We start from the raw sequence: 23,179 nt of genomic DNA, 5'->3' as shown, positions 1-23,179 counted from the left end.
CGCCTTTCGTGACAAATAAAGGTCGTAGCCGCAGAGTCAACGGGCGGAGCTAAAGTGGTCGTGATTCATGCTGTCGCGGGAACCCCGAAGGTGGGGCCCCACGTAACAAGAAGATGACCCGAAGTTGCTCCGCAGTGGGCTGCAGCACCCGTGACACCGTGCTCAGCCGGGAGCGCGGCCTCTCCTTCCACCAGTGCGTATGGGAGCAGCCTCGAAGCCTTCGAACTCCCTGCGGGGGCCGGCGGGCCGTGGCGCGGCGTGGGGCGGGGCCGGGCCGCACTGTGGGTCGCGCCGCGTGTGTGACGCGACGTGACGTGCGCAGCGTCGGGGCGTGGGAGCGGAATTGGGGCACTGTGAGAATTGAGATTCTCTCTCTTCCCGCCCAGTGTTTACCTCTGAGTAGCCGGTTCTCGCACCGCCTACCGCTTTAGGGAGAGTTACGCGAAAGGAGTCCTCCATTAATTGGATGGTCTTATTATTTGAAGTGAGGAGGCCGAAAGGGAAGGCAGTTTAGGACAACGGTTGAAGTGTGTGTGTGGCGTCTTCCTGAGCACGAGTACAGATCAGTTTTCTCCTGTACTGCCTGACATTGCAAGTTCTTAAGTGCTGTTAGCCGAGCTCTGCAAGGCCGGTCCGATTCTGGCTGGATTTGATCATGGCAGGGAAGTTTCATTTGGCTCGACAGTGGGGAAGAATTTCAGATCAGTCTTATCTGAACTCATATCCATGGTTCAGACTGGTATAGGTCATTCAAATCAGTATTCAGGGTACACTAGCAAGTTGAAAAGTGGGTAAAATAGATCCTCACAGACAAAAGGAGCAGATTTATGGAAAGATCAAAAAGAACTTTATGGTTGGAAAGGGGGGGTAGGAAGAGGGTAGTTAGGAATGGCATGGGAAAATGTAAAGGATAGAAAGTGCAAATATAGAGTGGAAAAGTACCTGAGAAACCATTTTAAAAATTTAAATGCCAGGTTAAGGAGTTTGGAGTATGTATGGTAGGCTATGTATAAAATTCATTGATTTTTTTTGTTTTCTATTTTTTAAATAGGGCTGATTCCTCCACCTAAATTGTTAGCAGTGTGAACCAACTCATTGTGTATGTGAGACCATAATTGATTTGGGATTTTTCTTGTGATAGAGGTAGTTTTAAACTAGGGAGACATGAATTCCAATTTTAATTGAGTATTTACTGATGTCTGTACTTGGCTCTGGGTCTTGGTTTCTTCTTCTGTAAGAGGAATAAAAACCTGCCTTGTAGAATTTTGTAAAACTAAAACGTAAGACTTTATAGCATATGTAGCACACAAGGTAAATGCTTTAAAAATGGTATTATTACCAAATTAATTTTTTCCAGAACTCAAAACTAGTTATGCTAGTTAGATTACAATATTTCCCAACATTTTCCTTCTTTTTTTTTTTTTTTTTTTTTTTTGGAGACGGGGTCTCACTTTGTCGCCCAGGCTGGAGAGCAGTGGCACTATCACAGCACAGCGCAGCCTCTATCTCCCAGGCTCAAGTGATCCTCCCACCTCAGCCTCATGAGACTACAGGCACAGACCACCACCCAGGCTTTTTTTTTTTTTTTTTTGGTAGAGATGAGGTCTCAGTGTGTTGCCCAGGTTGGTCTCCAACTTCTTGGCTGGGATTACAGGCATGAGCCACCCTGCCCGGCCCCAGCCTTTTTCATAGCATTTTACGCATAGGAAATAATTGTTCAATACTTTGGGGCAAACCTACAGCACTGTTTGGGGCTGCCTTCAAGTAACTACTCAGGTGTCCCAGCCCACCCCATGGGCTAAGAATATCAACAGCTGTACTCACTAGGCATACCTGTTGGGAAGCTTTGCATCAGAGGACCACGCTAGTAATAGAAGTTGTTGGACCAGGCAACTTTTGAGGGTTCCTTGCACGTTTAGAGACTATACCCAATCTGTGGAAAAGATCCCTTGCAAAATATGTTCCATGAGTTAGAAAAGAACTCAGTGAAAAAAGATAGATTTGCCCCAACTTTATTGGAAAAAGAATTCCCTGTTCATTTGCCCTTGATCAAGTATCATCATCTTCTTAGAACAATAAAATTATAATCCCAGAAATGGAATTAGTTGTTCTTAGGAAAGATCAAACTTTGGATAGTACTTTACAGTTTACAAAGTGATTTTGAATACATTTGTAGCCTCATACACTCTTACTACAGCCCTGTGAGGAAGTTCTAAGATTGAGAGATGTGTCTAATACCATATAGCTGGTAGAAGGTCACTGAAGCTTAAATACAGGTTTTCCAATTCAGAGTTCTTTCTCAAGGTGATTTAGAGAGCATATCAGAATTATGTTTTACCATGCTGCTATATTTTTGTAGCATTTAGCTGAGAAATAAAATTTATACCAATCTCAGTTCTAGTAACTATGTGTTTTAAAGTCTAAATTAAAATACACAAAAAGCATAGTTACCTATAAGTCTGTCTCTAAGATAACGTCAAAGAAGAAGGGGCAGAAAGAGTAGTTTTGTGCTTTTTATTGTGTTAATTTCACAAGTTTCTTTTTCTTTTCTTTTTTTTTTTTTTTTTTTGAGATGGAATCTTGCTGTCGCCCAGGCTGGAGGGCAGTGGCACTATCTTGGCTCACTGCAACTTTGCCTCCCAGGTTCAAGCGATTCTCCTGCCTCAGCCTCCCTAGTAGCTGGGATTACAGGTGGGAGCCACCATGCCCGGCTAATTTTTGTGTTTTTATTAGAGACAGGGTTTCACCATGGTGTCCAGGCTGGTCTTGAACTCCTGACCTCAAGTGATCCGCCCGCCTCGGCCTCCCAAAGTGTTGGGATTACAGGCGTGAGCCACCACGCCTGGCCGACAAGTTTCTAAACATAATTTGGCTTGGAATGAAAAATAAATAAATGCAAGGTAATTTTTATAATCAAGGCTAGGAAAAAGTAGTGCCTTTAAACATGAAAAAACAATATAGTAAATATACTTGTCTTGTTTTCTACTGCTGCATAACAAGTTACCTCAAAATTCAGTATAAACATTTTTATCTCACACATTTCTGAGGGTCAGGAATTCAGGAGTGTAGCTGGATGTTACAGTATCTCATAAGATTGCAGTCATCTGAAGGCTGAAGTCACCTGCTTTCAAAAAGACTAACTCAACATGGCCTTTGACTGGAGGCCTCAGTTCCTCACCAACTAGTTTTCTCCACAGGACTGCTTTATAACATGCCAGATACCTTACCCCAGAGCAAACCATTCTCTACAGAGAGCAAGGAGGAAAGCTTGTTCCTTTATGACGTAGTCTGTGGTCACTTACTGTCACATGTTCTTTTTCCATTCCTTAGCAAATCACTAACTCTAGCCCATACTCAAGGGGAGGGGAATTAGGCTCCACTTTTTTTTTGTTACGGAGTTTGACTCTTGTTGCCCAGGCTGGAGTGTAATGGTGCGATCTCGGCTCACTGCAGCCTCCACCTCCGGATTCAAGAGATTCTCCTGCCTCAGCCTCCCCAGTAGCTGGGATTACAGACACCCGCCACCACGCCCGGCTAATTTTTTATATATTTAGTAGAGACAGGGTTTCACCATGTTGTCCAGGCTGGTCTTGAACTCCTGACTGCTGATCCTCCTGCCTCAGCCTCCCAAAGTGCTGGGATTACAGGCATGAGCCACTGCACCCAGCCAGGCTTCACTTCTTAAAAGGAAGAGTACCAAATAGTTTAAAATCACTACAGGAAAGGAAAAGATGCATATATTCTTCAACCATTTAAATTTGAGCAAATTCTGTTAAGTGTAGGAAGTGAAGACAAAATATAGTAGGATTTTTAATATGAGAATTGCCCCTCTATGATTGACAAAGAAAAATCAGATATTGAACCTTTGGATTAAAAAAAATCGAAGAACTTTGAAAAATGAACTAAGTAAATTAAACTTTTAATTCACTTGGCTTTATGTTTCTATAAAGCAGTAAAATAATAGATGGGTTTATATAATAAATACTACTGTAATAGTACTATAATGTTTTCATGTTAATGGAACTTTAATGTGATTGCCATAGATTTCCAACTGATACCATACAGCGCTCAAAATGGATCAGGGCTGTTAATCGTGTGGACCCCAGAAGCAAAAAGATTTGGATTCCAGGACCAGGTGCTATACTGTGTTCCAAACATTTTCAAGAAAGTGACTTTGAGTCATATGGCATAAGAAGAAAGCTGAAAAAAGGAGCTGTGCCTTCTGTTTCTCTATACAAGGTATTTAAATGTAGGTGTAAGTCAACAAAATGAAAATTTACAGAGCCTTTAAAAATCAAGATAGCCCCCATTATAGCTAGAATTTGCAGACAAAAAAAACCCAAGTCTTAAATCCAGTAATAGATTTTAAATGCTTTGAAAATTAAAAAAAAAAAATTATATATATTAGCATTTGTTCTGGAGCTTTTGAAAAACTATATAAATGCAAATCATTTGTCTAGATATATATAAAGGTTACTAACCAATTGCAAAAATCAACTGGTAGATATAAATAGCCTTAGAATACAGGCTTTTGTTAAGTATGAGACAGCTTTCATAGTACTTTGAAATTATCTATGTTTTTTGGTTCCTCCTAATAATGTTATTTATCTTGATCAAAAATATACCTAATTATTAACATTGATACAGGAAGTATGTGGGAAATAATGAAACTTTCTATGAGTGAGTCACCAGTATTGGTATGATATTCTTCTGTTTCCTATGACTGTTTTTATTTTATCCTTTTACCCCTTAACCACAACTCTGACACATGGGCTTTCACTTTCTGCACAGTCTGTGATAGTCACCTAACTGTTCTATTCTGACACTAGCCTTACTTTCCTCTTAATCGTCAGAGTCTCCTTCTTCCAGTATTGGTTTATCTCATTCCCCTATTCGGAAGTATTTAGTTGGTGTCAAATTCAAACTCACCAAGTCCCAAGAGCTTCCTATTAACTGATTTGTACATTTTTAACTGCCCTGAATTATCTTTTCAAACCATATATACTTACTATATATGTGATAAATTTGCTTGCTTTCATACTTTTGTGTAAAATCAATAATGGCTGCCATGTGTTGAGAGCTACAATGGTCCAGGCATTGTACTAGGAGATTTACATAAATTCTTATATTGTATCTTCAAAAGAATCCTGTATTATTATCCACATTTTACAGATGAGGACACAAGGGATTGTAGAGCTTATGTGACAGCTAATTGAGGGAGCTAAGATTCAAACCCAGGTCAGTCTTAATTCCAAAGCCATGCACTGTCCACTATGCCTTCTTTTTTGCACAAATAACTTCTCTGTCACCTTCATTAACCATGTTATTGTACCTTCTAAAAACTGCTTAAAACTCACTTCCATGAAGCCATCCCAGTTTACTACCACCTTTCTCTAGTTACTTTATTTCAGAAACTTTCAACATCATATTAATATTTCTGTGTAGTGCAAAAAAAAAAAAAAAAGCCTGTTTATATTACCCTATAAACTATACATTAAAACATTCAGAGATTATGACCTTTTCTTTCCTAACTAACTCTCCACAGCAACCAGATTAGTGCTTTGTATTTAGGATATTTTTACAGATGCTCTTCTATGTGATTATTTCTAAAATAACTTTAATTTTATATATCTGTCATAGATTCCTCAAGGTGTACATCTTAAAGGTAAAGCAAGACAAAAAATCCTAAAACAGCCTCTTCCAGACAATTCTCAAGAAGTTGCTACTGAGGACCATAACTATAGTTTAAAGACACCTTTGACGATAGGTGCAGAGAAACTGGCTGAGGTGCAACAAATGTTACAAGTGTCCAAAAAAAGACTTATCTCCGTAAAGAACTACAGGATGATCAAGAAGAGAAAGGGTTTACGATTAATTGATGCACTTGTAGAAGAGAAACTACTTTCTGAAGAAACAGAGTGTCTGCTACGAGCTCAATTTTCAGGTACTTCCCCCTAGTAACCTGTAGTATTTACAAAAATAGCTATTTTTCTGAGGTACCATTAAGTATTTATTTTGTTCTTGCCTATGAAAACATGCTTTCAGTTGGGAAGTGAAAGTCTCAGTAGCTTAAGAAGAATGAAAATTAATCACCAAAATTCTTTTATATCTTATGGTTTTCCAGTTATAAAAGTAACATTTATTATAGGAAAAGCAAAGAAATATTTAAGTAATTAAAATAATGTTAATCCCACTACCCAGAGATGAAACCATATGGTTTATACCATTTTCTGTTCTGCACTTATCACTTTTTGTAGTAGCTTACCCATTTGCTACTGCAAATTCATTATAAACAGTTTTAACTGCTACATAATTTTACCAAAGTCTTTTTGCAGTAGAGTTGTACTAGTTTGCAAAATTTCTTTGAGCTTGGAAATTGTGTATCTCCACATTTTTTTCTAAAATATTCTATAGAGTAGACTATAAACCCATGGAAAGGCTACCTAGTCCTCTTTGTGAACTAAGATCTTTGAAGAAGGGCAAAATAAAAATTGCCAACTTGTTCTTTGATGAAAGCAGCAGAGATTTGGATTTACATTCTAGGAAAAGAGAAATGTGTCCTCTTTTTAGAAAAGAGTAGCTATCTCCAAAGGAGATGAATATTTTGTTTTTCCAAGAGGGGACTAGAGGTCATAAATAGGAATCCCCACCAGGAACAGAATTTTTTTTTTTTCTCTCGATATTAGGCAAGATGGTCTGTTCAGTCTGAATAGTACCCTATCCCCAGAAATGTTTTGCATATCTGATTTTCACCCTCAGATAAATAGTAAGCAGGGAACAAAATAAAATAAATGTCCTCATTTTATTTTCTTTTCAGTTCCTCTAAAAATCTCTCCTCTCAGGCTGCCACTGAACAGTAAAACATAATTCAAGTTGAAAATTTTTTCTTCCCTCTAGTGAAATGATTCCAGATGAACCGAATAAATTGGTCAAGGGGCCCTAAGTGGATATTAACCTCTGAATAGACTTAATTAAAATGCAACTATATTTGTATTTGAATTCTGATGCCCAGTGCATTTTATATCCAAATGCTATAATCTGTACCTGAAAATTTTACTATTCATCACAAAGAATAAAAAAATTTATTTTAACAGATTTTAAGTGGGAGTTATATAATTGGAGAGAAACAGATGAGTACTCCACAGAAATGAAACAATTTGCATGTACACTCTACTTGTGCAGTAGCAAAGTCTATGATTATGTAAGAAAGATTCTTAAGCTGCCTCATTCTTCCATCCTCAGAACGTAAGTGAATTATTTTTTTATTTTTTAAAAGTGACTTTCTTGTCAGGACATCTTGTTGATTGCATGTTAATTACTCTTTAGATGTTAAACCATATTATTCTTTTGTTGCATTTTACTTATTAAGGCTATTAGTACTCATACTCCCATTTAAAAAAAGAAAAAATGGACTAATGTAAAAACGGACTCCCATTATTAGCCCATTTTTGTTCTTCAAAAACTTCTAGGTAGTATTTGCCAATTATCACAACAGCAATATTTTCACCAACAAAATGAAGACACATAGTATGACAAGTTTTTTGCATCTCCCAGACACTCTGGGTGGATAAAATTTGAATCCTGAAATATTGGAATTTCTAGTATACTTCAGTAGTTTAATATCTGACGATCCTGGAAAATCTAGAACAGTTCTGGATTGATCGCCATTGGTCTTAGGCAAAGCACAAAAAAATCTGCGTTTTTCATAAGCACAGCAGTTGATACTAATTAGGTTGTCCAGGAAACAGATTTTGATAAATAATTTTTTAGGATTTGTGATTAAAATGGATAGATATAATTCTCTTAGTGTGGAGCAAATAACAATGATTTTCTAGTAATGTCTTATAAATTTAATACTGAATTCTTAATTTTTACTGTTTTTACCACTAGTTTTACAGATTCCTTTTTTTGTTTTGGAGACTGAGTCTTGCTTTGTCACCCAGGCTGCATGCAGCACAGTGGCACAATCTCGGCTCACTGCAACCTTGCCTTCCAGGTTCAAGCAATTCTCATGCCTCAGCCTCCTACTGAGTAGCTGGGATTACAGGCATGTGCTACCACACCCAGCTACTATTTTGTATTTTTAGTAGAGACGGGATTTTGCTTTGTTGGCCAGGCTGATCTCGAACCCCTGGCCTCAAGTGATCTACCCGCCTTGGCCTCCCAAAGTGCTGGGATTACAGGCATGAGCCACCATGCCCAGCCTAGTTTTACAGATTCCTTTTTTTTTTGAGATGGGGTCTTGCTCTGTCGCTCAGGCTAGAGTGCAGTGGTGCGAGATCTTGGCTCACTGCAACCTCCGCCTCCCAGGTTCGACCCATTCTCCTGCCTCAGCCCCCCAAGTAGCTGGGATTACAGGTGTCCACCACCACACCCAGCTAATTTTTATATTTTTAGTAGAGGTGGGATTTCACCATGTTGGCCAGGCTAATCTCAAACTCCTGATCTCGTGATCCACCCACCTCGGCCTCCCAAAGTGCTGGGATTACAGACATGAGCCACTGTGCCCAGCCCAGATTCCTTTATAAAAAATTGTAGATTTTCCTCTATACACACTATTACAATAATACTACCAAAAAAGATTTAAAAATAATTGACCTTCAGAGTGGGCTGCTCTTCTAATTGACCTTCAGAGGGCTGCTCTTCTAAAAAAATTTAAAGAGGAAAAATTTATTATTCCCATACATTATATATAAATAATTACTGTTAACATTTAGAGTATTTCCTTCCTGTGTGTGTGTGTGTGTGTGTGCGCACTTAGATTTATTAGTGTTTACATAGTTATGATCTTTTGTAAATAAATTTCCAACCAGCCTTTTATTACTTTATTATGTATGCCTTTTATCTGTAACGTTATTTTGAACTCTTTATAGACAAGTTTTAATAGCTGCATGATATCAGGTAGTCCTACCCTACTTAACTCTGACATTCTCCAGCTATTGGACATTTCTATTGTTTACATTTTGGGGTTATAATTGTTTTTTCATATATTTTGATGAACATTTGTATATAAGGCTTACTCTTTCATAATGTGATTTTACCATTCAAGCTAGATATTATACTTATTTATATTCACTTTTTGCTAAGCAAGAGAATTTTATAGGTACTGTGTTGATAATTTCTCCTCCTATACCTTTTTGGTTTTTTGTTTTCTGATGGTTGTACATATTCTGGGGGTACATGTGATATTTTGATGCATATATATAATTTTTAATGATCAAATCAGGGTAATTAAAATATCCATCATTTATAAATCCAAACATTTATCTTTTCTTTGTGTTGAGAAGCATATACCTTTTTAATCTCTTCACTGGTTTTAAAGCGTTACTTAATGGTATTTCACTATGGTTTATATAAGAGATTTCACGTAACTTCTTATCTTTTCTTTTTCATGGTTTTCTTCATTTCCCATAGTTCTGCGTCAACTCCTAGATTAAATCTTCCTGGTAATTCCAACGCACATTTATCTTTTCTCTCTTCATGTCATTTTGCATTTTGTGACCTTTGCTGTAACATTATATATTTAGATTTATAATTCCAGTACTCAAACAGTTGCTCATTTCTTTAGGTACTTTGCCTATAAGTAAGGTATATTGTTTAGTATGATAGTAATATATGTTTGTTATAAAACATTCAAACAGTATATAAGTACATAAATACCAGAAAGTGAAAAACACAGTACTTCGCTTCCCCTAATCCCACAAAATAACTACAATTAGCAGTTTTGTGTATATCCTCCAAGTTAAATAAAAAAAAAAACCTATTTACCTACCAATAAAATTTTGTTTTAGTGTTCTATTAATGGTATATAGAGCTTCCGTTTATTTTCTTATATTAATGTAAGATTATATTATATTAATATAAGATTCTTATATTAATGGTATATACATTTCCATTTATTTTCCCATATAAAAAGTGATGTTTTTAACACAGTTATCTTAAGTATTAGATCTTTATAATCATTATATTTAATATTTATTCAATAAATATTTATTGATCAGGAGCGGCCAGTGAGTCAGGAGGAAAACCAGGAGATTGTGATGGCCTGGAAGCCAAGTGTAGAAAGTATTTCAAGGAGGGAGTAGTCCACTATGTCAAATGCTGCTGGGAGATCAGGTAAGATGAGGACAGAGAATTGACCATTGGATTTTGCAAGATGAAGGTCATTGATGACCATGACAAAAGCAGTTATAGTAGAGTGGTGGAGAGGTAAACCTGGCTGGAGTGGGATTAAGAGAGACTAAAGGTGAAGAAGCAGAGAAAATGATTGTGGGCTCTTCCATGGAGTTTTGCTATGAAGTAGAGCAGAGATGGGTCTGTAGGTAGAAAGGAACATGCATTGAGGGGAGGGTGTTTGTTGAGATGGCAGATGTCCCAGCGTGTTCGCATGTTTATGGCAGTGATCCAAGAGAGAAAAGAAAATTGGCGATGTATAAGAGAAATGATCATTGCAGGAGGATGACATCCAACACCACTGTGGAAGGAAGTATGACCTTAAGGTATTGGGACAGTTCATCCATTGAAACAGGAAGAAAGGCAGAAGTACAGATAAAATAGGTTAACAGATTTGGTAGTAGGAAAATGAGTTTTGTCTTTTAAAAAGATGGGGTCTCGGCTGGGCACGGTGACTCATGCCTGTAATCCCAGCACTTTGGGAGGCTGAGGAGGACGGACCATGAGGTCAGGAGATTGAGACCACCCTGGCTAACACGGTGAAACCCCATCTCTACTAAAAAAAATAAAAAAAAATTAGCCGGGCATGGTGGCAGGCACCTGTAGTCCCAGCTACTCGGGAGGCTGAGGCAGGAGAATGGTGTGAACCCAGGAGGCGGAGCTTGCAGTGAGCCGAGATTGCACCACTGCACTCCAGCCTGGGTGACAGAGCGAGATTCCGTCTCAGAAAAAAAGATCGGGTCTCACTGTGTTGCCCAGATTGGCCTTGAACTTCTGGGCTCAAGCAGTCATCCAGTCAGCCTCCCTGAATAGCTAGAACTACAGACATGCACCACCACACTCAGCAGGAAAATGAGTTTTTATTGCATTGCTTCTGTTTTCTCAAAGTTATTAACTGAGAGTTGAGGAGGAAGGCATTAGATTTGGGAAGAAAGGAGAAAATGTGACCAGTCACCTACCAGGAAAAGTAAGTAACTAGAAAAATGCAGTACCAGATTTGTGGTCAAAACTGTTGTCTTTCCCTCCATAATGATGGAGAAACAATTAGATGGTTAACAATTAGACGATGACAGACCAAACTAGACTTAAATTTTTTTTAAACCCTTGGTTTGGTTAGATAGGGTGCCTCATGAATTTCTAATTGTCTATATCTTTCTCTAGTCTTAGCTACATCAGATATTTCTCTAATTTTCTCTTTACTGATGTTGGATCCTTTTTCAGTTCTCCCTGGATTCTTTATGTCCAAAACTTTCCCAAAGCTGTGTTTTTTACAATTTTCAGTGTTTGGGGTCTTTAAGGTAATTTATTTTCACAAATCCTTTGAAATTAAGTCTTAATATCCTTAACTTTCCATGTTATAATAGTGATATATTTACTGTGATCTTGGTCATAGAAAATGCTGGCACAGTTGCTCTTTATTTATATTTCCTCTGTTTCTAATTTTTGGTTTATTCACTGCAGTTTAGTAAACCAACTCCCTCTATAGGTTACCTGCTGTGAGAGAATCAAAAGTAACAACAGTGGGAGTAGCTAAAAGTCTTAACAGAAAAACATTTAGCACTGTAGATCTCTAGGACTATATTTTTCCCAGGCAGAATTTTAGGCCACCCAAGTGACTCCCTATAATCATTCCATAACTAAGTTATTATATATTGGTTTGTTAATTTAAAATATCATGTTGATGAGAGTATAAATGAAAATTGCTTTGAACTTTCGCAAGGACAATTTGGGAATATGAATTGTAAATTGTGTAAATATGAATTGCACAATTATGTGCAGCTGAAATCCTAAATTTGTCTTTAATTTCTTATAAAATATAAGTAAGTTTACCTTGGCATGTTATTCCTAGGAATTACAAAATGACATAAATATGTATATGTGTATGGGTGCACATGCATGCATATACACATTGTGGTACTGTTATCTAAAAATTTGAAATTATCAAGATGTCCTTCGATTTGAGTTGGTTTTCATTTAACTATACTGTGATATATACTGTGTACACATTTAAAATGTTGCTGTAGGTTGATACTTAAGGGCGTGTAAAAATATGTGAAACATTAATCACCATTAAGTGAAAAATAGATTCAGTATACAATTTTGAAAATTATGTCTAGGTATGTATACATAAAGACATTAACAGTAACTTTTACTTCTTTATACTTTTTGTATTGTTTTTTTAAAAAGAATGTGTCTTTTTATGATCATAAGAAAATTTTTGTATTTTCAGAGACAAAAAGAGATTTAAAGGAGAAATTGTCTCCTTCCTTACCGTTCTAACTCATGAACTTGGTTTGGATATGCCTACTCTTTCTTATAAAAACTTTAGAAAATAAATCAACAAATCCACATACCATTCTGCTTCATGTTCATGACATTGTTCTAGTAGCTGTAGATATTCAGATACCATTGAGATTTCCATTTAAAAATCAAACTCAGCAGAACATAAGTTGGTTGTTTTTTTAACCTCATTTAAAATAAAATTACATAGGGACATTAAGTGCTTTGTTATATATGTACCACATATGCAACACAGTTAGCATCGTTGGTGCTCATTTGAGAATCCTAATGTAAAAAAAAATTTTTTAAACAATTAAAATTGGATGACACACTTGGAAAGAGCTTTCAACATTCTAGTGTGCTGTAGCACTGCTATACTGTTGAGTCATTGTCTTACTATTTTTTCCTTTTTTTAAAAATCTTTTAATTTTAGGTTCAGGGGTACATGTGAAGGTTTGTTACATAGGTAAACTCCTGTCATGGGGGTTTGTTGTACAGATTATTTCATCCCAACCTCCACCCTCGAGTAGACCCCAGTGTCTGTTGTTTTCTTCCTTGTGTATAAGTTCTCATCTTTTTTTTTTTTTTTTTGAGACAGAGTTTCGCTCTGTTGCCCATACTGGAGTGTAGAATGTAGTGGTGTAATCTTGGCTCACTGCAACCTTCACCTCCCAGGTTCAAGTGATTCTCCTGCCTCAGCCTCCTGAGTAGCTGGGATTATAGGCACACACCACCGAGCCTGGCTAATTTGTGTATTTTTAGTAGAGATGGGGTTTCACCGTATTGGCCAGGCTGGCCTCAAACTCCTGACCTCAGGTCATCTGCCTCCCTCGGCCTCCCAAAGTGCTGGGATTACAGGCGTCAGCCACCGTGCCCAGCCAGGTTTTCATCATTTAGCTCCCACTTATAATTGAGAACATGCAGTATTTGGTTTTCTGTTCCTGTTAGTTTGCTGAGGATAATAGCCTTCAGCTCTATCCATGTTGCTGCAAAAGACATGATCTCATTCTTTTTTATGGCTACATAGTATTCCATGGTGTGTATGTACTACATTTTCTTTATTCAGTGTGTCATTGATGGAGATTTAGGGTGTTCCATGTCTTTACTATTGTGAATAGTGCTGCAGTTAAAATTTGCATGCATGTGTCTTTATGGTAGAATAATTTATATTCCTCTGGGTATATAACCAGTAATGGGATTGCTGGATAAAATCATAGTTCGCTTTTAGCCCTTTGAGGAATCACTTTCCACAACAATTGAATTAATTTACACTCCCACCAACAGGGTATAAGTAAGTTTTCCCATTTCTCCGCAATTTTGCCAGCATCTATTATTTGTTGACTTTTTAATAATAGTCATTCTGACTGGTGTGGGATAGTATCTCATTGCGGTTTTGATTTGCATTTCTCTTAACGATTGGTGATGTTGAGCTTTTTTTCATATGCTTGTTGGTGGCATGTATGTCTTTTGTAAAGTGTCTGTTCATGTCCTTTGCCCACTTTTTAACAATTTTCTCTTGTAAATTTGTTTAAGTTCCTTACAGATGCCGGATATTAGGCTTTTGTCAGATGCACAGTTTGCAAATATTTTCTCCCATTCTGTAGGATGTCTGTTTACTGTTGACATTTTCTTTTGCTGTGCAGAAGCTCTTTAGCTTAATTAGATCCCACCTGTCAATTTTTGCTTCTGTTATGATTGCTTTGGTGTCTTTGTCATGAAATCTTTTACCGTTCCTATGTCCGGGATGGTATTGCCTCGGTTGCCTTCCAGGGTTTTTATAGTTTTGAGTTTTACATGTAAGTCTTTAATCCATCATGAGTTAATTTTTGTATGTGGTGTAAGGGTCCAGCTTCAGTCTTCTGCATATGGCTAGCCAGTTACCCCAGCACCACTTATTGAATAGGGAGTCTTCCTTTTTGCTTGGTTTTGTCAGCTTTGTTGAAGATCAGATTGTCATAGGTGTGTGGCCTTATTTCCAGTTTGCCCTATTTTAATATACAAACAACAGATACTTTTGTCTTCTAAATAGATTATAACCTACTTATAGTCAAGGTATGTCTTTTGCCATCCTGTAAGTATGTTATTGTTTTGTTTTGTTTTGTTTTGTTTTGTTTTGAGACAGTTTTGCCTCGTCGCCCAGGCTGGAGTGCAGTGGCACAATCTCGGCTCACTGCAACCTCTGCCTCCCACATTCAAGCACTTCTCCTGCCTCAGCCTCCTGAGTGGCTGGGATTACAGGTGTGTGCCACCATGCCCAGCTAATTTTTGTATTTTTAGTAGAGATGAGGTTTCACCATGTTGGCCAGGCTGGTCTCAAACTCCTGACCTCAGGTGATTTGCCCACCTCAGCCTCCCAAAGTGCTGGGATTATAGGCATGAGCCACCATGCCTGGCCCATAAGTGTGTTTTTTAAACCTATTAATGCATCATGAAATTAGTGGGTCATAATTGCCATTTAAGTATATATAAATATATTTATATTTATTTAAACTATTACAGTCATCCCTTGGTATATGTGGGGGATTGGTTCTAGGACACCCCCAACTTGTGCCAGTATACCAAAATCCATGTATATACAAGTCCTGTAGACAGTCCTGCAGAACCTGTATGTATGAAAAGTTGGCTGTCTGTATATGCAAGTTTTGCATCCTATAAATACTGTATTTTCTCTCCATGCATTTGGTTGAAAAAAAAGTCATGTATAAGTGTACCCATGCCATTTAGTTCAGAAGTCAACTCTGTGTGTGTGTGTCATATATGTGTAAGTTCGTAGTATGTACTAAGGGTGAATTTTGTTTATGAAACTTCTAGGTAGCACCTAAAATATTTGGAAAGCCCTATCCCAAAATACTTAGGGAAGAACATTAAACTCTCAATTAAGTAGAGGTCAGCTGTCCAGGAAGAAGCCTTGGTTGCCTTAGAATATAGCCAAAAAATCAGAAATTTAACTTAACAGACATTTGAGTTACAAAAGTATATGTTACAGGTGAACATCCTAGTCTCTCCCTCAGAATCCCTTTAGTTTTAGACAATTATTAAATGTGGCTGTTTTCTTTCCTGATCTATAACAAGTTAGAAAGAGTTAACTAGAAGGAAGAAGAATTCCAAAGATAGACACCATTATAGGAAGAAAATAATTAGCAGTCTGAGAAGAGCAGGGATACTGTGAAAGAACTCCTAAGATAGTAGCACAGGTAGGTTGTATAGGGGTGCAGATGCACACTTGTTATATGCCTTTAAGGGCGTAATTTTGAGGCTGTAAAGAGTGAGAAATGCACTAAACCCCTGGGCATCAGGAAAGCCAGGTTTCACATTCGTTCATAACTAACAGTACATTATGGGCCAAGTCGCTTAACCTCTCCCTCTGTCCCAGTTTCCTAATCTGTAAAATGAGGTAGATGTACTAGATGTTCTCAAAGATTCCTTCACATTCAGCAGTTTTCTCATTTCAGTGAATTTACAGGTAAGACTTGTTTATGATTTACAATATAAAAAGATCAGTTAGAACAAACTGGTTAGTTGGCTTACTTTTTAAAGAATAAATGAGAAATTAAAAATATGTTGGATGTTTGCATCTTAAAATACTACTTTGTGTTTCTAAGTTTATCTTACTATTTTATTGTAACGATGAATTTACCATTGAAAATATCTATAGAATTTGGCTGCTTATATACTTGGCTTTATTTCTACAGGGATGGGAGACTACTTTAATAGTGCTTAAGGCATTTTCCCATTTGTCTTTTTATTTCTCTTTGAGTGTTCTTTCACTTTTTATGTATTCTAGGTGGTTATCCAAATGCCAACCCAGTCCAGGTTTCAACAGCAACATTTTTTCTTTTCTTCAACGAAGAGTAGAGAATGGAGATCAGCTCTATCAATACTGTTCATTGTTAATAAAAAGTATACCTCTCAAGCAACAGCTTCAGTGGGATCCTAGCAGTCACAGTTTGCAGGGGTTTATGGACTTTGGTCTTGGAAAACTTGATGCTGATGAAACGCCACTTGCTTCAGAAACTGTTTTGTTAATGGCAGTGGGTATTTTTGGCCATTGGAGAACACCTCTTGGTTATTTTTTTGTAAACAGAGCATCTGGATATTTGCAGGCTCAGCTGCTTCGTCTGACTATTGGTAAACTGAGTGACATAGGAATCACAGTTCTGGCTGTTACATCTGATGCCACAGCACATAGTGTTCAGATGGCAAAAGCATTGGGGATACATATTGATGGAGACGACATGAAATGTACATTTCAGCATCCTTCATCTTCTAGTCAACAGATTGCGTACTTCTTTGACTCTTGCCACTTGCTAAGATTAATAAGAAATGCATTTCAGAATTTTCAAAGCATTCAGTTTATTAATGGTATAGCACATTGGCAGCACCTCGTGGAGTTAGTGGCACTGGAGGAACAGGAATTATCAAATATGGAAAGAATACCAAGTACACTTGCAAATTTGAAAAATCATGTACTGAAAGTGAATAGTGCCACCCAACTCTTTAGTGAGAGTGTAGCCAGTGCATTAGAATATTTGTTATCCTTAGACCTGCCACCTTTTCAAAACTGTATTGGTACCATCCATTTTTTACGTTTAATTAACAATCTGTTTGACATCTTTAATAGTAGGAACTGTTATGGAAAGGGACTTAAAGGGCCTCTGTTGCCTGAAACTTACAGTAAAATAAACCACGTGTTAATTGAAGCCAAGACTATTTTTGTTACATTATCTGACACTAGCAATAATCAAATAATTAAAGGTAAGCAAAAACTAGGATTCCTGGGATTTTTGCTCAATGCTGAGAGCTTAAAATGGCTCTACCAAAATTATGTTTTCCCAAAGGTCATGCCTTTTCCTTATCTTCTGACTTACAAATTCAGTCATGATCATCTGGAATTATTTCTAAAGATGCTTAGGCAGGTATTAGTAACAAGTTCTAGCCCTACCTGCATGGCATTCCAGAAAGCTTACTATAATTTGGAGACCAGATACAAATTTCAAGATGAAGTTTTTCTAAGCAAAGTAAGCATCTTTGACATTTCAATTGCTCGAAGGAAAGACTTGGCGCTTTGGACAGTTCAACGTCAGTATGGTGTCAGCGTTACAAAGACTGTCTTTCACGAAGAGGGTATTTGTCAAGACTGGTCTCATTGTTCACTAAGTGAGGCATTACTAGACCTGTCAGATCATAGGCGAAATCTCATCTGTTATGCTGGTTATGTTGCAAACAAGTTATCAGCTCTTTTAACTTGTGAGGACTGCATCACTGCACTGTATGCATCGGATCTCAAAGCCTCTAAAATTGGGTCACTATTATTTGTTAAAAAGAAGAATGGTTTGCATTTTCCTTCAGAAAGTCTGTGTCGGGTCATAAATATTTGTGAGCGAGTTGTAAGAACCCATTCAAGAATGGCAATTTCTGAACTAGTTTCTAAACAAAGGGAATTGTATCTTCAACAGAAAATATTGTGTGAGCTTTCTGGGCATATTGATCTTTTTGTAGATGTGAATAAGCATCTCTTTGATGGAGAAGTGTGTGCCATCAATCACTTTGTCAAGTTGCTAAAGGATATAATAATCTGTTTCTTAAATATCAGAGCTAAAAATGTTGCACAGAATCCTTTAAAACATCATTCAGAGAGAACTGATACGAAAACTTTATCAAGGAAACACTGGTCATCTGTACAGGATTATAAATGTTCAAGTTTTGCTAATACCAGTAGTAAATTCAGGCATTTGCTAAGTAACGATGGATATCCATTCAAATGAGAGACCTAAAATATATTAACATTTTAATTAAGAATACTTGATCAACATTTTTTGAAGTTCAATTTACCATATTTTATAAATTGCGCATTCTGCACAGTGGACAAGTTTGCAATTCTGACTTATTAAAATTTCAAATTCTGCATATCACAAAATCTCCTTATACTTTTGGTATGGCTTGCAGCATTTATGAGTTTTCCAAAATATAGAAAGCAGTAGGTCAGTAGGAGCAAACTAGCCAACAGGTACTGTCTTTGAATTTACTACTGTAAGACTAAGCAGTGTTACTGGACACAGTTTTAACTTGTTCAATCTGCTTCAAAAACAAGAAAAACAACAACTATGAGTTATCAAAATATTGACTCCATTTATGACTAGACTACATTTCTGAAAGATCTTTGGTTTACGATTCTTAAGAATATTGACAATACCTATAAAACTTTGAAGATAACTTTTACTTAAATATGAAAATTATAGTTTGAAAATTAGGCTCAAGCAAATATCAAATACTGCAAAAATCCCCTTGTCCCAGGATACCCTAAAATAGAAGTGCTTAAACTTTGTCAGGCAGAAGGTAAAGTACATGAGCCATGAGATTCTTCCTTGTGCTGCAGCCACGCTGGGGAGTGCAATCTGGAAAGAACATACCTAATGTGTTTTTCACCATCCATTATCTCTGAACTTTGAAATATTACTTTTGAATAATAGGCTGGACACTTAGTTTGACTTGAAAGAGCTCAGTGCTCATCAGAAAACAGGGAGAAACCTAATCTGAAGATGGAAGCATACTAAGGACAATTTTCTCCACTCACATCCACATTTGAAAAGAGGAACAGAAAAACATAGGTAACTCTACTTTCACAAATGAGGATAGTTTAACAGATAGAAGAAACAAGCACATTATTCACCTGTGTTGTAAAACATCTACTCTTTTTTGTCACTGAATAAGTGTTCCCAAAGTACAGTTAATCCTAATATGAAAACTTAGAATTGTAAAAGATTAATGATAACGTAAAAGTATATTGATTAAAATTCCCCTTACAAAGTATATTTTGATATGTTTGTTTATTCTACCTCAAACAGAGGCTTAAGTTTTGAAGTGTAACCAGTTTATACTTCATTTTATACAAAACTTATTGCTGAGAAGTCTGAATATTGTGCTTTTTGTTGTTTGTAAATAGAATTGAATTTAAATACACCAGGATAAATCTTATTTAAAGGAAGCCTGTTTGTAAATCACCAACTTTAACTTATTGCTTATATAAATCCAAGCTCTGTACCTGATCTTTATGTAAAGCACGATTCATATGTGTAGTATCTAATGCCCTTTGGTGTTACATTTGACTAAAATACAAATGTCTGTATTTTAGTGTTGTGCATTATTCTTTCAAGTGCTAGGTAAATTGGAAAGAGATGGTCGATTGAGACAGTGAATATTCAAAAATTGGAAGGTCACAGATTTCTCTTAGATAAGAAGATAAGAATAGTCTCATCACTACATTTAGCCCAGTTAATTGCTCCTGCACTTGTGAAAGGGCTTGGAGTCTTATACCAGATACAATACACTTTACAGTGAAATAAATTATTCATTCATATTTGATTTAGGGCAGTTTGGTTATAATTTTTACTTTGCATCTTGGCCATTTTTTTCTTCAGAGAAAAGCATTCCCTTTAAAAATTTATCCTGCTTTCCAACAACTAGTGCTAGGAGAGATGGATATCCACATGCAAAAAAATTCACTCAAAATGAAGCAAACACCTAAATAGAAGAGGTAAGGCTATATAACTTTTAGAAAATATAGAGTTAATCTTTGAGGTTTGGATTAGGTGGTGGTTTTTCTTTTTTTCTTTTTTTTTTTGAGACAGAGTCTCGCTCTGTTGCCCAGGCTAGAGTGCAGTGGTGTGATCTTGGGTCACCACAACCTGCACCTCCTGGGTTCAAGCGATTCTCCTGCCTCAGCCTCTCGAGTAGCTGGGACTACAGGCACGCACCACCATGCCTGGCTAATTTTTGTATTTTTAGTAGAGACAGGATTTCACTGTGTTGGCCAGGCCAGTCTCGAACTCCTGACCTCATGATGCACCCGCCTCGGCCTCCAAAGTGCTGGGATTACAGGTGTGAGCCACTGTGCCTGGCCAGGTGGTGGTTTCTTAAGACACTTAAAGCACAGCAAAGGAAAATAATTGGACTTCATCAAAATTAACTTGTGCTTTGAAGGGATACCATCAAGAAAGTGAAAGACAACCCATTGAATGGAAAAAAATGTTTGCAAATCATTTATCTAATTAAGTTATTATATGTAGAATCTACAAAGAATTCCTGTAACTCAATAATAAAATGACAACCAAAATTTTTAAATGGGTAAAGAATATGAATAGACTTTTCTCCAAATGAGTTATACAGAAGGCCATAAAATACATAAATATATGTTCACGTCAGCTCTCCAGAAAATGCCAATCAATGACAATGAAACATCACATCACACCTGTTAGGACAGCTATTATAAAGAAGACATGGAGGCCGGGCGCGGTGGCTCATGCCTGTAATCCCTGCACTTTGCGAGGCCGAGGCGGGTGGATCACCTGAGGTCAGGAGTTTGAGATCAGCCTGGCAACATGAGGAAACCCCGTCTCTACTAAAAATACAAAAAATTAGCTGGGTGTGGTTGCACATGCCTGTAATCCAGCTACTCAGGAGGCTGAGGCAGGAAAATCGCTTGAACCCGGGAGGCGGAGGTTGCAGTGAGCTGAGATCTTGCCACTGCATTCCAGCCTGGGCAACAGGAGCAAAATTCCGTCTCAAAAAAAAAATAAATAAGACATGGCCAGGCACAGTAGTTCATGCCTCAACTCCCAGCATTTTGGGAAGCCGAGGCAGGAGGATTGCTTGAACCCAGGAGTTCAAAACAAGCCTGGATAATAAACAGTGAGACCCCCCCATCTCTGAAAGAAAAAAAAGGAAACACATAGTATTGGCAAGAATGTGGAGAAATTAGAACCCTCATACACTTTTGTTGGTGAGAATGTAAAATAGTCCAGCTAGTGCAGCAGCTTTGGAAAATAGCCTGGCAGTTCCTCAAAAGCTTAGAGTTACCTATGACCTAGCAAATTGTACTCCTAGGCATATACCCAAGAGAAATGAAAATGTCCACACAAAAATGTGTACATGAACTTCATTGATAATAGCCAAAAAGTGGAGAAAAAGCCTAAATGTCCATTGACTGATTAATGAAAACAAAAAAATGTGCTATAACCACAAGATGGGTATGTTTAACCTTATAACAAACTGCCAAAACTTCCAAAGTGACTATTGTTTTGCATTCTGGCCAGCAATATATCAATGTTCCCGTTGCTGTACTTCTTTCTTAGCACTTGGTATTGTCAGGAGTTTGGTCTTTTTTCAAGTAGCCATTCTAATGGCTGTCTAGTGCTATTTCATTGTAGTTTACACTTGCATTTTCCTAATAACCAATGATGTGGGGCACCTTTTCATGTGCTTATTTGCCATCGTGTATCTTCTTAGGTGAAATGTCTGTTCAAGTCTTTTGTTCATATTTTGGAAGATTGGCTCTTTTCTTACTGAGCATTAGTTACATATTCTGGATATAAGTGCATTATCAGATGTGTTTTGCAATTATTTTTTTCTCAGTCTGGCTTTTTTTAATTAACAGTGTCTTTTGAAAAGCAGATGTTAATTAATTTTGATAAGTCCAGTTTTTCTATTTTTTTCTTTCTGGGATGTAAGCTGTGATTCATTCTCAGTTAACTTTGGTATATGAGTTGAGGTCCTTTTTTTTTTTTGAGACTGAGTCTTGCTCTTTTGCCCAGGCTGGAGAGTGCAGTGACACAATCTTGGCTCACTGCAACTCCACCTCCCGGGTTCCAGTGATTCTTTTGCCTCCTGAGTAGCTGACTACAAGTGTGTGCTACCACGCACGACTAATTTTTGTGTTTTTAGTAGAGTTGGGGTTTTGCCTTGTTGGCCAGGATGGTCTGAACTCCTGACCTTAAGTGATCCACCCGCCTCAGCCTTCCAAAGTGCTGGGATTACAGGAATGAGCCACCACACCCAGCCATGAAGTTCATATTTTTACATATGGATATGCCAGCCCCATTTGTTTAAAAAACTATCCCCATTGAACTACTTTCATACAATGATAAAAAACCAACTATATATATGGGGTCTCTATTGTCTTCCACTGATAAATAGGATCTATCCACTACCAGTCTTAATTACTCTAGTTTTATCTGTCTTGAAATTAGGTGGGAGTTCTCCAACTTCGTTCTTTTTTCAAAAATGTTTTGGCTGTTCTGGTTGCCCCTTTCCATATAAGTTTTATCATCAGCTTGTTGATTTCTATAAAAATTCCTGCTGGGATTTTGACTGAAGTTGTGTTGAATCTATAGATCAATGTGGAGACAATTGACATCTTAATAATATAGAATCTTCTAATCCATGAAACATGGGCTATCTTCTTTTTTTTTAGGTTCTTTGATTTTTTTTTATCAGATTTTTACTTTTCAGCACAGATCTTACATATCTTTGTTAGATTTCATGTTTTCTGAAATCTGTAAGTGGTGATTTAAAAATTTCAGTTTCTAAACATTCATTGCTACTACGTAGAAGTACAGTCAACTTTTGCATACTAATTTTGCTAAATTCACTTATTCTAGTAGTTTTGAGATTCTTTGATTTTTCTATGTAGGCATTCATATCATCAAGTAGTCTTATTTATTTATTTCCAATCTGTGGGCCTTTTTCCCACCTGCCTTATTGCACAGTGAGCTACATTGTTGAATAAGAATGCCTTGCTCCCAGTCTTAAAGGAAAGCATTCTTCACTATGTGTATGTTAGCTGTAGGCTTTTTTTGTAAATGGTCTTTATCAGGTTTAGTGTTAGTTCTCTGAAGACTTTATTTTTTTGTTTATTGAATCATATGTGGCTGAATTTTACCAGATATGT

General features: G+C 37.1%; 1 protein-coding gene across 6 annotated transcripts; it reads left to right on the top strand.

Moving 5' to 3' along the window:
- Positions 1-10: 10 nt before the first annotated feature.
- Positions 11-19,815, top strand: THAP9 (THAP domain containing 9). 6 transcript variants are annotated; one of them, XM_063808839.1, is made up of 6 exons: positions 71-193; positions 4,044-4,239; positions 5,173-5,238; positions 5,641-5,944; positions 7,095-7,245; positions 16,238-19,815. In XM_063808839.1, exons 4-6 carry the CDS (start codon positions 5,797-5,799, stop codon positions 18,216-18,218), a joined length of 2,280 nt encoding a protein of 759 aa, XP_063664909.1. In that variant the 5' UTR covers positions 71-193; positions 4,044-4,239; positions 5,173-5,238; positions 5,641-5,796; the 3' UTR covers positions 18,219-19,815. The 6 variants fall into 6 exon arrangements, with proteins under 6 accessions (XP_517186.3, XP_063664909.1, XP_009445910.2 ...); XM_517186.6 differs by lacking the exon at positions 5,173-5,238 and having other exon boundaries at positions 11-193; XM_009447635.4 differs by lacking the exon at positions 5,173-5,238 and having other exon boundaries at positions 4,044-4,249.
- Positions 19,816-23,179: the final 3,364 nt, after the last annotated feature.

The sequence above is a fragment of the Pan troglodytes genome, chromosome 3 (assembly GCF_028858775.2).
Source record: "Pan troglodytes isolate AG18354 chromosome 3, NHGRI_mPanTro3-v2.0_pri, whole genome shotgun sequence".
Taxonomy (NCBI): domain Eukaryota; kingdom Metazoa; phylum Chordata; class Mammalia; order Primates; family Hominidae; genus Pan; species Pan troglodytes.
Note: the sequence above shows the minus strand (reverse complement) of the source record. Positions and strands in the feature narration are given on the sequence as shown.

Coding starts and splice junctions, on each gene's coding strand:
- THAP9 (XM_054682926.2), top strand. CDS start 2,573: ATGGAATCTTGCTGTCGCCCAGGCTGGAGGGCAGTGGCACTATCTTGG. Junction 2,692..4,043: donor CCTAGTAGCTGGGATTACAG/GTGGGAGCCACC, acceptor TGATTGCCATAG/ATTTCCAACTGATACCATAC. Junction 4,240..5,640: donor CTTCTGTTTCTCTATACAAG/GTATTTAAATGT, acceptor TATCTGTCATAG/ATTCCTCAAGGTGTACATCT.